The sequence below is a fragment of the Diaporthe amygdali genome, assembly GCF_026229845.1.
Source record: "Diaporthe amygdali strain CAA958 chromosome Unknown NODE_2_length_3802984_cov_64_841326, whole genome shotgun sequence".
Taxonomy (NCBI): Eukaryota; Fungi; Ascomycota; class Sordariomycetes; order Diaporthales; family Diaporthaceae; genus Diaporthe; species Diaporthe amygdali.
This window is the reverse complement of record NW_026517022.1, coordinates 2,935,385-2,950,350: the sequence shown is the minus strand read 5'-3', so window position 1 is coordinate 2,950,350 and position 14,966 is coordinate 2,935,385. Positions and strand designations below refer to the sequence as shown.

General features: G+C 52.9%; 5 protein-coding genes across 5 annotated transcripts; 3 read left to right on the top strand and 2 right to left on the bottom strand.

Moving 5' to 3' along the window:
* Positions 1-545: 545 nt before the first annotated feature.
* On the top strand, positions 546-5,239 carry J7T55_012242 (uncharacterized protein; the record flags this gene model as incomplete). The annotated part of the gene is made up of 5 exons (XM_053137109.1): positions 546-887; positions 950-1,148; positions 1,217-2,392; positions 2,446-3,449; positions 3,530-5,239. 5 exons carry the CDS (start codon positions 546-548, stop codon positions 5,237-5,239), a joined length of 4,431 nt encoding a protein of 1,476 aa, XP_053000043.1.
* A 737-nt stretch (positions 5,240-5,976) lies between these two features.
* Positions 5,977-6,791, bottom strand: J7T55_012241 (nadh-ubiquinone oxidoreductase 21 kda subunit; the record flags this gene model as incomplete). The annotated part of the gene is made up of 4 exons (XM_053137108.1): positions 5,977-6,278; positions 6,392-6,597; positions 6,657-6,673; positions 6,732-6,791. 4 exons carry the CDS (start codon positions 6,789-6,791, stop codon positions 5,977-5,979), a joined length of 585 nt encoding a protein of 194 aa, XP_053000042.1.
* Positions 6,792-7,128: 337 nt separating this feature from the next.
* J7T55_012240 (Swi3 domain-containing protein) lies at positions 7,129-8,249 on the top strand (the record flags this gene model as incomplete). Its single annotated transcript, XM_053137107.1, has 3 exons — positions 7,129-7,361; positions 7,424-7,499; positions 7,560-8,249. The coding sequence occupies 3 exons, from the start codon at positions 7,129-7,131 to the stop codon at positions 8,247-8,249; spliced, it is 999 nt and encodes a 332-aa protein (XP_053000041.1).
* Positions 8,250-8,752: 503 nt separating this feature from the next.
* J7T55_012239 (uncharacterized protein) lies at positions 8,753-12,747 on the top strand (the record flags this gene model as incomplete). The annotated part of the gene is made up of 3 exons (XM_053137106.1): positions 8,753-8,958; positions 9,027-12,009; positions 12,067-12,747. The coding sequence occupies 3 exons, from the start codon at positions 8,753-8,755 to the stop codon at positions 12,745-12,747; spliced, it is 3,870 nt and encodes a 1,289-aa protein (XP_053000040.1).
* Positions 12,748-14,014: 1,267 nt separating this feature from the next.
* On the bottom strand, positions 14,015-14,895 carry J7T55_012238 (Vacuolar protein-sorting-associated protein 46; the record flags this gene model as incomplete). Its single annotated transcript, XM_053137105.1, has 4 exons — positions 14,015-14,299; positions 14,384-14,599; positions 14,681-14,758; positions 14,845-14,895. 4 exons carry the CDS (start codon positions 14,893-14,895, stop codon positions 14,015-14,017), a joined length of 630 nt encoding a protein of 209 aa, XP_053000039.1.
* Between the last annotated feature and the right edge of the window lie 71 nt (positions 14,896-14,966).

Genomic DNA, 14,966 nt, shown 5'->3' with positions numbered 1-14,966 from the left:
CGGCGACAGCGTCCTGCGATAGCGTGTTTCTCGCTTGCACCGTTGACCGGCGGCTGAACATAGTGCTTACGCCATCTTACTCGCATGCTGTAGAGTAATTTCCAGGAGTACTCCATTCATGCAATCATTGACAGTGAGCATGCTCCGACATGAGAGACTGGTTCTTTACTGGTCGCCTTGCAAGATAGATCTGCCCTTCTCATTAATCACCAGACTTATTCTCTTCGGCGCTTAGATCAAATAGCGTCAAAATTGCTGCCTAACACTCCTTTTTCTAATTCTACACTCCACCAGTGTCGCTACCGTTATGTCAAAGAGTGTTACCAGTAGTCATACGGCTTACTAAATATGCGATCATGTCAGACTCGGTCAAGCACTGAATTAGCATGATTTTGAGTGCAGCCTTGCAAAGCTGCATCTCAGCTGAAAAGCTGGATTAACCATATAAAATCCGAATAGTTCTGACAAATCCCGAACACATTGGGCTTGGATTTGGGCTAATCTTCGTCGCATATTGCCATCATTGGCTCATCATAAATGCGAATATGGCCGAAAAGGATAGACTGAGATATCAGAATGACGGTGCCAGAGATGTGGTTGATATCTGGAGCGATGCAATTCGACAATATCAGGGCATTGGGGGCAAGGATCTGAAGGCGGGATACGATCAATTCAAGAGCTTAGATGCTATGGTCGACTTTGGTTGCAAGGAAATGGAAAACTTCCACTCCTTCCGCTACGACAGCACCAAAGTGACCAAACTTCGAGGGCTGTTCAAAGATGGCATCTGGCTTATTGAGGGGGGCATGCAGCAAGTCGTCGCTGCTGCTACTCCAGCTTTCCCGCCAGCGGCTGCAGTTGGGACAGCTCTAACATACATGCTGACGGTGAGCGTGCTTCCAGGCTTGCGCGCACAGCCCTGATCAAATGTATACTAACACTTAGACAGGCTTGTAAAGAGGTATCGGCGGATTACGATATTGTGACAACTTTCTTCGTTGACCTCACAATGTTCTTGCGGCGCATGAAGATCCTAGAGAAGCGATTACCCAAGGAAGGGGCTTTTCACGACTGCGTTTACGATGTCTTTGCATCCCTATTGACGATGTGCGGAATAGCGACCAAGTACATCCAACTCAAGCGATTCAGTAAGCTTTTCCATAACATTTCAAGTGGGTTCTCCCTTTTCCATCCTGAGATACTGACATTTCGCCAGAGAAGTGGGTGACCGCACTGTTCAAAGGGGGCGACCAGGAGCTGGTAGATGCGAGAAAGGGCATGGATACGTCCATGAACAATCTGCGTGACGCAACAGAGAAGGCGATCCTTGGGAACACCGTGGATCTCCAGCAGACCAGCGGAGAGACGCAGGCCCTGCTGCAGCAGATGGAACAGGAGTTGCAGGAGAACACAGAAGCTTCTATGCAGATGATGGAAGAACAGTTCTCAATGCTCCGTGAGATCAATGAGAAGCAAAACACCATCTACAACGATATCAAGAAGCTTCTGGCCTTTGAGCAGGATCGTCGTCGAAATGAGTCACTTCCAAAGCAAACTGGGTCCAAATCATCCGCCAATGCCAAACCGCCCACGTCGAACAGTGTACGGACCTATTTCGGATACAGCACAGACCCAGATAAAGAGTATCAGGTGCTTCGACACTCCCGGATACCAGAAACCGGATCATGGATATTCGAAGAGCCAAAGTGGAAAGCCTGGGCCGAGCACGAAGAAGGTGATGATGTCTCGCCTATTTTGACCGTGTCAGGACCTCGAGGGGCGGGAAAAAGCCATCTTGCCGCGTCGATTTACGACCATCTCAAGAGTACTGCCAGCGACAACACCTGTGTGGTCCACTTCTATTTCAGAGAAGACACAAAAGACTTGGATGAATTCAACAATGCCATAAATTGGGCTGTGGTCCAGATTGCAGAGCAGAATGCCACTCTCTGTGAGAGAATCAACAAGGACGTAGCCAGGGACAATATGTCATGGGAAGGTGAGGATTGGGAGGATGTCTGGAACCACTTTGTGAAACCCCTGTTCCCCAAAACCTCAAAGTACCAGCTGAAAATCGTCTTTGATGGTATCGACGAATTGCCTGCCCTTGTGGAACGAGATGAACTCTTAGGATGTCTGAAGAGTGTGAAGGAAAGCAAGGAATCCAATATCAGCATAGTCTGCACCCTCAGAGATGTCAGAACCGGCGAAAACGACTTGTTGGATCAAATTGAAAAGATCGGCATCGAGTCCATTGATGTGACCAAGGAGAAACAGAAGCCCGATACGATGGCTTTGATCTGGGAGCATCTGAACAGCGACAGTGGGCTGAAAAGATTCGATCCATATATCAAGCAACGGATTGCAACCGGGATCGAAGAAGCCGCTGACTGTGAGTTGAGGCCGCCACTGAAAGCAGTATATCAAAAACTGATGTTTTTGCAGGCATGCGCTATGCTGAGCACATGATCCGTCATTTCAATACGATTGGACGTGAGCCTCTGGTCCTGAAGCAATTAGAACATGCAATGCCAAAAGACCTAGAGGATTGCTACGACGGTATATTGCATGGATTGGAACAAAAGACCGCCAGCTCGCAACGAGAGGCATTGAAAGCATTGCTGGCGTGGCTGTCCTTTTCATTCCGGCCCTTGACGCTTGCAGACTCACTCGAGCTTCTCAAAACCGTGTACAATTCTGCTCTGGACTTGGAGTCCGAGCTTCAAGGCAACCAGCTTGCGAGGGTTCTGAAGATTGCTGGCCGCGACGAACGTGAAGCGTCTGATACTGATACAGGAGGCGCAAGCATCAACACAGACGAGGATCCCGATGCGAAATATGATGATAGCGATCTTCCCCTGAAATTTCTTGGTCGCTCTATGCGGGACTTTTTCAAGCAGGCACATGATGCTACTGAGGGGCTAAGAACACCAGCAGCTGTGGCACATCAAAAGATCTTCCTCGTCTGCTGCGACATTATCTGCGGGACAATCGAAGTACAAGATGAGAGCCTGAGAAACTACGCAGCCCGAACGTGGGCTTATCATATGGGCTGGACAAAACTCACACTTCAATCGAATGGTGATAGCGTTGCGTGTCTCGAGGGACTTGGGAAGATCATGACCAATGCACATGATGCAGTGTCTTTCTTCCAGCCTCACGGTGTGGACTATGAGGAAGTCCACTCAGACTTTGTGGACGATTTCCCCGTCAAAGACTTCCAGACAGACCTTCTCATGCAAAACATGGCTTGGTGGGCGGACCTGATCTCGAAATCACCCAGTGACTTGCTTAGTCAAAATACCAAGGATTGGGCAAAAGACACGCTCGAGGATACGAGCAACGCCTTCGTGCCTCTCGCAAAGGCCCATATCAACGCGTGGCTACAAGCAGGAGATGTTGAGACCGCTTTGACTTCGTATAAATTTTCAAGGGCGTGTATTGCCTTGGTAAGTCGTGTGGGGTTCTTGCTCGCCTGAATGCCCAGACCTAGGAGAGACAGACTACTAACTCGAATCGATGCACGCAGACGGGCAAAAGTTCCCTGTGCAAGAAGACCTCAGGATCAGAGGAAAATATTCGGTACAACGAAGAGGAAATAATCGGGATATCTGGAGCTTTTGACGAAGTCCCGAAGACCGGGAACGCCGCATGGGCTATAGCTGCGATCCTTGAGCATTCCAGACATCATAGCACAGCCCTGACCACCTTGACCAGCGCACTCGGCAACCTCGAAGACATCCCAGCTAACGCAGAGAATTTCAGAGTACTGGATCTGCGTGCTACAATCCAGAAACGCCTTCACGAGTATGAGGCTGCCCAGCAATCTATCACGAGAGCCCTGTCTCACCAAGACGGTATCTCTCCTCAACAGTTACGACGTGCCTATATCACTCAAGCCGAGATTTATACGAATCTGGAAAACACTGACGAGGCGATCATATCGTACGAGAAAGCCAGGCAGGCGGATTCGACCGAGCCTCTGCGGGGAAAAGTCCTGCGTCAGGAATTCGATGCCTGGAACAACAACAGCAAGGCTGTGGATCTTGTAAAGAACAAATGGACGCTGCATGAGAGGCTGGAATGGATGACCTGGAACTATGTGAATGACACAGTCCATCTCAACAACTTCATGTTCGCTGCAATCGATGCAAACGAGCCCAACTTCATTGTCGAGACTTATGAGGAAATAATCAGCGTGCTGGACCAGTTCGATGCTGGCGTGCCGTTGAGGAACTCACTGGCACAGTGGTACGTTGTGAGCAGCAGAAACCTCGACTTGGCGAAAACGGAGTCTCTCGTTGTGCTCGACAGCACACTGAACAGCAACAACAGCGAAGGCTACCGATTCACCAACGAGGACCCAGAGTTCGTAATGTACAGTGCTCTGTCGCGTTGTACGGACATCATCTACCAGCAGTTCCGATCCACGGCGGACAGGCAAGTGAAGGCCAAGTTCTTCGAAGAGGCCAAGGGGCTGATGAAGCGTCCGCTGTCTCGCGCTGTCGTCTTGCAGAAGTCGTGGCAAATCCATCACAAGATCGTCCTAGCGACGATGGCTCGCAAACTGGGCCCGCTGCACGAGTTCGAGGATATCCTTGGTCAAGCCTTCAGCGACATCCTGGAAGCTCTGACAGATGATATCGCGTGGAACGACCGAGGGAACTTGGACCTGTTGTCTAGGGTATTGTCAAGCCTGAACGGCTTGGAGCGGGAGGCGAGGATTGCGTTGTCTGCACGGTTCTCCGAAATCGAGGTCGAAGATGAGGGTGACGCCAGTGATAAGGACGGTGAGCAAGGGTCATCCGCGAGTGATAGCGATGATAGTGACGACGATGACGACGATGATGACGACGACGACGATGATGACCCTCTGCCGGAAGATGAAGGTGACCTCACAGAAGATTATACTTATTGCGCTGGCTCTCGCTGTAGCGTATCATGGCGAGCTTGGCAAGGACGGCGAGCGTACCAGTGTGTCTATTGCTGGGACATGCTTCTTTGCGAGGCTTGTTATGAGAAGAAGATGCAATACAACAATGGCGCCACTATTCCAACCGGTGACCACTTTTGTGGAAAGAATCACAAGTATATATCGGGGCCGGTGGATGGTTGGAAGGGGATCAAAGATGGAATGGTCATGATCGAGGGCCAAGAACCGTTCAGCTTCAAAAGTTGGCTGGTTGAGATGAAGGAGAAGCTGTGGCGAGAGGCTTGGGAAAACTTTTGGATGGATTAGGGCTGCTCTTTTGATTCAATTTGACGTTGATGTGTGGTGAAGTCTTTGAAGAAAACATTAGAAAACATTATTCCATTTATAACAAAATGGTCTCATCAGGCATGGACACAACTTTATTCATCGGGCTGATCTTCTGACCGTGTATCAAACATTTTGACTATAGCAAGAGTGAGAGTTAGTTCGCTGCCTTAGTGGATAACGATGCCTTCGGAGCTGAAACAGTCAGTGGTGTCAGTGTTTGTAGTGGTGTATGTTGCGTTGACTTTTCTGCTGATGCATGTCCGCCTTTGGCGGGAGCGGCTGGTGGACTCGGCGGTCTTATTTGCAGTTGAGCAGCTGCACCAGACCCAGCATCAATGAATGTTGATTAAATGGAAACTTTGATCACAATGAAGCTTCATATGTCTCAGGCGGCGGGCGGCTCATAGTTGTAGAAATCTGGGAAGAGATGAGCGCACGCTGTCCGTACCTGAGTATTGTTTGTGCAGTAAGCCCCCATCGGTGTTTATCATCAATATCTGCCATTGTTCCCGTCGAGGATGTCTTTGGTTTCTTCGATTGCGAACCGCATCGTCTAGTGGGCAAAATATACATGCCTTCATCCCTTGATCCATGCATCCCAACCACGGCCACTTCTTTCTTTTGTCTTCCACCAGCCACCTTGCTTGACGCGGGCGTCTTTCTTGTGCGAGATTTGACTGCGACCGATTTCCAGCAAGCCTTCTCCGTCGAATCACTTAACCCAGCTGCGCAACCTCCTGTTGTCCCTTGGCTCGGTTCTCCGCATCCAGCTCCTTCTCCGCCTGCCGGTAGTACTTGGCGGTATCGACGCCATGCTGGTTGTGGTTGACAAAGTTGAACCATGGGACGGCATCGAAGAACGTGGCAGAATACCTCGACTGCCGTGCTGCGACGCCCTGCATGTGTGGGGACAGTTGGCTCACGCCGTACAGGGGCTCGCCGCGCTTGACCTTGTCGACCATCTCCCGCATGTCCAGGTTAACCTCCCGTGCGTTCTCGCTCATGCCGTAGAACCTCACTGTTTAGAGCCCCAGTCAGCAAGCTTCCAATTTGTCATCTAGTAGGTGCTGTGCCCGTTGTGACTCTTGCTCCTGTTCCCGTGTGTGTTCGTCCCGATGGGGGTTCACGTACTGGCTGATCGTTGGTAGAAGGCCAAGAAGCCGCCGCAGAGTCCGATGAAGCCGGCGAGTCGCATTGTTCGCACAAAGGCGCCCCGTCCGGCGTATGACGGCGCAAACTTCTCCATCGTCCAGAGCAGACCCGGGCCAGCTGCCGCTGCCGCACCGGCGAAGGCGTAGTCGGAAGGGCGGGCATAGCCAACTACGCGCTTGAAGTGTCTGTTCCCAATGCACGGTCAGAAGATCGATTCGCCATTTTCGGAGAGGGGTTCTCGTACGGGTCATTGTCTATAAGCTTGGATAGACGTTAGCAACGGCGTGACTTCCGGGGTCAATTGGTGTCCGAAACTCACAGGATAGTCAGTCTGGATAGTCTTGCTTGGTATGTAGGTCTGCGATGTTCGGTCCGCCATGGTTGCGACGGGCAATCTGCTGCCAGCGATATTGAAGATTGCAATCAAATGCGCAGGGCGATCGATTGTCAATTGGAGCTCGCCGAGTGGACGTCAAGCTCGAGAATTGTTAGCGCCTGGAATCTGAGGCAGCACTTGCACCTCCGACTGGCGGGCTGAGCCGATGGCACTAACAGGGATCAGGGCCAGCAGGGGCCATTTCCAATTAAGCTTTGAGACGCGTGCAGCAATAAACCAGACGCGTCTCTCCTTCCAGCAGCACTACTTTCATTCTCTCTTGCGATACAACGGTCATAAAGTTACGAGAATTGACCTGGAGAGCCAGCCGATCACACAAATGCCGTCCAAAACAGACCCAAGAAATGCTGAACCAGCAGCAAGCAATTTCGATGACCTGGACAATTACTTCCTGGAAGGAGACGTGGACGACGACCCCTTTGCGTCTCCCAAACCCGAAGACAACCCAAAGTCGAACAAGCGAAAAGAACCAGGCGATGGCCTGGGCATTGACGAGGAAGTTTCGGTCGCAAAGAAGGCCAGGGTGCCAAGAATCAAGCTCGACCAGGACAGGTACATTCATACGCGACCCTGGCTGCCTCGTTTTCATAGATTCCGTGCTAACAACCAAGTAGATTACTTTCAGAAAAAGGCATTCCTGCGCTTCGAAAACGAGCCGGGAAATTGAGACTCAAGGGCAAAGGCCATGAGGTGAGTGTGAAGCTCAGTAGCGGTCTCGTACGCAACGCCAGCTCACCAGAAATTCCGTAGTGGGGCGATGCATCGCGCCTACTGTCCTTCTACCAGGAATGGCTAGACGACCTCTTCCCCAAGGCCAAGTTCCTCGATGCTTTGGCCATGGTGGAAAAGGCAGGACACAACAAGATGCTGCAAAAGATGCGAGTGGATTGGATCAACGAAGGCAGGCCCAAGTCGACTGTCACGGCAGACGGCGGGGATGACGATGAGCCTGCAGATGAGCAACAGGAATCCGAGGCGCCAGCACCACGGCAAGCAGATCGGATTGCACCTATCTTCGAGACGTCTACCAGTGGCACTCGGCCGAGCACACCACCAGTGGAGGATCTGTTTCGTGACGATATCTATGGGGCGACTCCAATCGGTGCCAGGAGAAGTGGAAAACCTATGGAGACAGGAGATGAGCCTGATCAGGATGAGCTGGATGCGCTCATGGCAGAGGCGGAGCAGGAACCGAGTGTGCCAGTGCGACCAAATGGAGGGCCAACCAAGAGCATATTTGGTGATGGAAAGCCAAAAGCTGCAGAAAAGCCAAGACCGGCTGAGCCGGAGGATGACGATCTCGATGCCCTCATGGCGGAAGCTGAGGCAGAACGGGGGCCCAGGAGACCACCAGGGGCTGATGCGTCCAGCGCGAAGGCAGTTCCGCCAGACTTCAATGATGACGAGGAAGCCATGGCGGAGATGGACGGACTCTGGTGAGGCACTGAAGCGGAATTTGTAGCAAACAATATCACAATGAACTCATGAGCATTGGAAATCCTTCCGAGGCTATTTCCTCAGCGGGAAAGGCTTTGCTGGCACGGCACGTTCCAGGAATGTTGCTTTCTGGAGAGTGAGGGGCTGTGATCACAGCGCAGTCTGTAGTATGCATAAACATTCATTTGACCTGTCCCTCGGTTATAAGTCTCCACATATTATGGTGGATGTGGTTCGAAAAGAAAAAGAAAGAGCAGTTGTTGTGAGACTGCGGGTCCTGTCGTCGCACCAGCTACCCTTGCTTGGGGCTGATGCTTGCAGGTGTCATGGAGCTGTGTCCCTTGTGATGTCGTCAATTGAATTTTGGTGGGGCCAGTTCATCCCACCTCCAGCTTGCACCCAACCCTCCCTCCTCCAACAGCTGTTCAAGAGCTTCCTACCAAAGTATCGTCGAGACTGTGACTTGGATTTTCCTGGGAGATGGTTCCTCTTCTACGGTTGCAAATATGACAGATTCAATCTCAGAAGCTCTCCGGCAGCTTCACCTAGCTGAGGAATCTGCGAATGACGATGACATTGACGACATTCTCGAGAGAACAGCCCCCCGCCAGCAGCGCAAAACAGGCCCTGAGGAGCTGAAGGCGCGCCTCGAGCAGAAGTATCTGACGCCTTCGCAGACCTTCTCTACAGAGTGGCTGAACAGGCTGCAACAGTAGGCTGCCACCTCTCGAGAACGCAGTTCTCTGTCGCGCACAGTGGCTAATTACTCCGCGTTTGCAGGCGATGGGACTCCCCTGTTGACTACACCGAACTCTTCGGCATCGCGCCCACCCAAACTCGCACAGTAACTCGCTTCCTTCGAAAAGGCCTCGAGGGCAAGGTCGTTGGCTACAAGAATGTCACCGTCACTGCCAACAGCGCGACAGCAAAGAACTCCACCTCCCTGACACGAAAGCCTGCCTCCCGAGCCGATTTTGTGCGGGGTGCAGCTGGCTTCTTCCCGTTTGCTCCAGGTGGTCTGGAAGGTATAGAAGCTACCGCTGCTCTGGAAGATCAAGCGCTACGGAATGAGGGATACCTTGACGTGTCCTCGGGGACCAACAAGCTCGAGAGGGTCATTAAGCTCGGCGAGGAGGGGAGACTTTTAGAGGTTGCTCCTGGCCTTTCAAGGGGCATCGACTTCACCAGGAAAAAGAAGACACAGACCGGCGAGGACGAGGCCAAGGAGGTTGAGAAAGAGCTCGACCAGGAGCCAGATCAAATACCAGACGGGGAGCTGACCAAGAATGGGGAGGCTGCTGTGAACGGCGATGGCGCTACACCAGAGAACCAGCCCGAACCAGACGGAGATGCAGACGAAGATATTGACTCGATTCTCCCGGTCGAGTTCCCTGCCCTGGAGCCACATGGCAAGCTCGTAGCGTCAAGTGCTAGAAAGGCTGGTCGCGAGTGGGCGCACATGGTGGACATCAAGCGGGAGATACCCAACTTCCATGAGCTGGTACCCAATCCGGCCAGAGAATGGCCCTTCGAGCTCGACACTTTCCAAAAGGAGGCTATTTACCACCTTGAGAATGGCGATTCCGTCTTTGTGGCCGCTCATACGTCAGCCGGAAAGACGGTCGTAGCAGAGTATGCCATTGCGCTCGCGGCAAAACACATGACCAAGGCTATCTATACTTCACCTATCAAAGCGCTCAGCAACCAGAAGTTTCGCGACTTTCGGGAGACCTTTGATGAGGTCGGCATTCTGACGGGTGATGTTCAGATCAATCCCGAGGCGAGCTGCTTGATCATGACGACGGAAATTCTAAGAAGCATGCTCTACAGAGGAGCTGATGTGATCCGCGACGTCGAGTTCGTAATCTTTGACGAGGTGCATTACGTCAATGACGCGGAGAGAGGCGTGGTGTGGGAAGAGGTCATTATTATGCTCCCCGACCATGTCTCACTGATCCTCTTATCTGCTACCGTGCCAAATACACACGAGTTTGCCTCATGGGTAGGGCGCACTAAGAAGAAGGACATATATGTTATCTCGACTCCGAAGCGACCAGTTCCACTGGAGCATCACCTGTGGGCAAACAAGAATATCTACAAGATTGTGGACTCGGAGAAGAAATTCATTGAGAAAGGTTGGAAAGATGCCAACGCTGCTCTCCAACGCCGAGATCAGCCCAAGACCGTTGAGGCTGCGAACACACGTGGAGGCGGCAACCAGAGGGGAGGCCGTGGTGGGCCCAACCAGAGAGGCGGCAACAATCAGCGTGGAGGTCGTGGAGGTAATAATCAACGAGGAAGAGGAGGCCCTCCTCGAGCAAGCCATAATCCCGGACACATGGGTCGCGCTGGCCGCGTAGGAGGCTTTACATCAGCTGCACAGGACAAGAACCTGTGGGTCCACCTGGTACAATTCCTGAAGAAGTCGACTCTGCTTCCGGCATGCATTTTTGTCTTCTCGAAGAAGCGATGCGAGGAGAATGCCGATGCTTTGAGCAACCAAGACTTCTCCACGGCACAGGAGAAGAGCCACATCCACATGATTGTCGAGAAGTCGCTTGCGCGGTTGAAGCCTGAAGACCGTGTGCTTCCCCAGATTATCAGAATGAAGGAGCTTCTGGCACGCGGTATAGCAGTGCACCACGGTGGTCTGCTACCGATTGTCAAGGAGCTGGTCGAGATTCTCTTTGCGCAGACTCTGGTCAAGGTACTCTTTGCGACGGAGACGTTCGCCATGGGGTTGAACCTCCCAACAAGAACAGTTGTTTTCTCAGGCTACAGGAAACACGACGGTCACTCGTTCCGCAATCTGCATGCAGGCGAGTATACTCAGATGGCCGGTCGAGCAGGAAGACGTGGTCTCGATACAGTCGGATCAGTCATCATTGTCCCTCCAGGCGGTGACGAAGCACCTCCCGTGGTTGACCTCCAGAAGATGATACTCGGCGAGCCACAAAAACTGCGGTCACAGTTCCGCTTGACCTACAACATGATCCTCAACCTTCTCCGAGTTGAAGCTCTCAAGATCGAAGAAATGATTAAGCGCAGTTTCTCTGAGCATGCTACGCAACAGTTGTTGCCGGAGCACGAGAAGGCCGTCAAGATCTCGGAGGCGGATCTGGCCAAGATCAAGCGCGACTCCTGCGATATCTGCGACGTTCACATGGATGAGTGCCATCAAGCCGCACAGGACTATCGCAGTCTGACGGAAGAGTTGTACAAGGGGATCCTGAACATCCCCATCGGCAGGAAAATATTCTCCCGTGGGGCTCTGGTCATCTTCCAAAAAGATGGCATTAGGACACCTGGCATCTTACTAGCAGATGGGATAGGCCTCCAGGTTTCTGCGGACGTCGGTCCTACGGTGCACGTCCTTGAAATCAAGGCAAATAGGGACACCCGCGATTCGACTGACATGCTACCTTGCATCCCAGCCTTCCGACCAATGTTCCAGGACCTCCCCAAACACAAGAAGCACATCCAAACCAAGGTCATGCATGTGCCTCTGTCGGATGTGGAGGTCGTCACCGGTCACCTTACCAAGGGCATCATCCCTGAAATTTTCCAAGGTGGTGAAGCTGGCAAGGCTGCGAAGGACGCCATTGTTCAGATCTGTAAGACTTGGCAGCATGCATACTTCGATGAGGCTGATCTACGGAGGATCAAGAACATGAACCTGCAGGAGATTGTTGAGAAGAGGAGACAGGCTGCGCAGGCGGTCACCGGCTCTGATGCTCTGAAGTGCCCTCAGTTCTTGAAACATGTAAGTGCAGCACCCATCCCGACAAACCTATTGGAGTGTAGCTGACAGTCTGCCCAGTTTGCAATGTGCCATGACCAGTGGCTCATCAAAGAGCACATCGAGCAACTCCGCCAAGCACTCTCAAACCAGAACCTGCAACTCCTCCCCGACTACGAGCAACGCATTCAAGTACTCAAGGATCTAGGATTCATCGACGAGGCCTCCCGCATTCAGCTCAAGGGCAAGGTGGCGTGCGAGATCCACAGTGGCGACGAGCTCGTTCTCACGGAGCTCATCCTCGACAACGTGCTGGCCGACTACGAGCCCGCAGAGATCGCAGCACTGCTGTCGTCCTTCGTGTTCCAGGAGAAGTCAGACATCGAGCCGGCGCTGACAGGCAGCCTGGAGAAGGGCAGGGACACGATTGTGGCCATCAGTGAGAAAGTTAACCGGGTGCAGGAGCTGCACCAGGTGATCCAGACGTCGGACGAGAGCAACGACTTCGTGTCCAAGCCGCGCTTCGGGCTCATGGAGGTCGTGCACGAGTGGGCGCGCGGCATGAGCTTCAAAAACATCACAGGGCTGACGGACGTGCTCGAGGGCACCATCGTCCGCACCATCTCGCGGCTGGACGAGACGTGCCGCGAAGTCAAGAACGCGGCGCGCATCATCGGCGATCCCGAGCTGTACCAGAAGATGCAGGAGGCACAGGAGATGATCAAGAGGGACATCACTGCCGTGGCGAGTCTATATATGTAACGGGAAGGAGTTGGGTCCAGCATGGGGGACGACGCACCTCGTATCTGCCTGTGTTGGGTTGTTTGGTTTCTTCTGCATTGTTTTAGAGTTTCGTTCTCGCATCTGATGAAGACAGAAGTGCGATAGATGGTCGGGAGCATCTCACCCCCCTTTTTACGATATCACGAGCGGGCATACAGGCGGTTAGGGCGAACAAAAAAAGCGAAGGCTTGTGATAGATGACAATGGATTTGATGATGTACTCAGCTGCTGGATGTTCTATTCATTCGGGGTGCTTGCCTACGTTATCACTGCTCCTTCCCTAGGTTGAGGCTTGTGGGTTTTCCTACTAACAGATTCACAGTCAGTTCTCTTCCCTCAAGGACTGACTTGGGTGCTTTTCCAATAGATGCCGACCCAGGTACCATTCAAGAGAGTGCGCAAAGTCATCACCCAAAGCAGCCATCTACCCCGATGCATTCCATCCAGACGATGCAGCTCATCATGCACGCCGCCTAACCAATCAAGCCACCACGCACCATTCTTCCCCATCACTGGTCAAACAAGCACAAGCCCAGCCAAGCTAGGCAATGAGGACCAGCATCCAAAGCAAGGCAACCTGCCCCTTATCTCCGACCCAGAGGACCTTGGTGGGCGGCTGGCCGTGCTAGCTCGTGACGCGACCGCAAGCTAGGGTGGGAAGGGCAACACCAGCAACTTGCTTCATAAGACATGGCGTCCTATACCATCCAGGACACCTGAAACTGCAAGATGCCCGAGTGGTTCAGAGCCACGGAGGCACGGTCTCGGTGATGTCCTTTTGATCATCGCTGCGGTGGTCGCCAGTTCGAGTTGCTGGTGATTTCGCTTTGTATACTTGATCTTTTCGAGTACCACTATTCTTCTGGGTCTATGTGAGATCTTGTTTACGGGGCAATTTTTAAAGTCATTTTGCTTTTCTTACATTGATTTCCTCCTGCGGTGAAGATTTGGAGGCGTCTGTCTCCTGGCATTTGACCACTACAATCTACAGTGTAGAACTTTGAGGCTTATTTGATGTCGTCAAAATGGCAATAAAGACAACATAACATGTTAAACATGCTGATGAAAATTCATATGACTACGAGATGCCCTACTCCACCAACGCCAAACGTAGCCTAACCCATTTGAATGATTGTGATCCGGCCCCAGTTCTAAAGCCTCGGCCCCCCCGCATCAGTAACTATGCCTCGCCTCGAGCCACCGCACCATCTCACCGGCTCGGCTCGCCCTCCAGGCCTAGAGCCTCCTAAGCCCTCAGCGCCCGCAGCCGCTGCTGCAGCGCGTCCTCCTGCTCGGGCGTCGGCTCGGTGGCGGCGGTCTCCTTGACGGGCTCCTCCTTGGACGCCGAGGCGGACGCGAGCTCCTGCGACAGCTCGACGCCCGCGTCGTCGGCCAGCTTGCCCAGCAGCTCGTGCACGGCGTCCTCGGAGACCTGGACGGACGTCGACTGCGTCATGGCGTCCTGGTAGATGCCGTTGGACATGGCGTACTCCTCGTTCTGGTTCTTGAACTGCTCAAGGGTCACGAGGGTCTGTAGAAATGACAAACGTCAGCCATCATGGACCCTGGGGATTTGTGGGGTGAGAGGGGAGGCCAGGCTCCGGGTCCGTCGCACCTTTTCCGGGTTCATGTTCTTCTGCGCCCGGTTCATCGTCCGCGACGACTGTGCCATCATGGCCGTCATCCGGTTCATGGCATTGTTGGCCTGTATCTGCGCGACTGATAGCTCGGCCATGTCGGCGGCCTGGTCCATCTGCTGGGCGATGGCCTGCTTGGCGAGGAGCATGCGGGCCTTTTGGTAGGCTTGTTGTGTCTCGCCCTTCTTCAGAAGCTATGGGTATATTATACACGGTCAGTTCCATCGACTTGGTCCGCTCGTGGCTTCCTCGGTGTGGGGTTTGGTGCGACTGACAGTCTGGATCTGCTTCTTGAGGTCGCTGTCTGCTTTTGCTGCCTTGGCGGCTTCGCGGCGGGCTTGTTTGGCGTTGAACTACGGGGTCATCGCAGGTCAGTTTTGGTGCTCTATTCGTACAGTCTGGCAGATATGCGATAGTGTGGAAGGGCGGAAATGCGCACCCTCGCCTGGAACTCAGTCTGCATATCTCGTGCGAGTTGTCGTTGCGACATGGTGGCGGTGGATGGCGGGGCTTATGGCGTAGTGTGATCGAGCGTGACTGTTGGGTTTTGGAGGAGTAAGG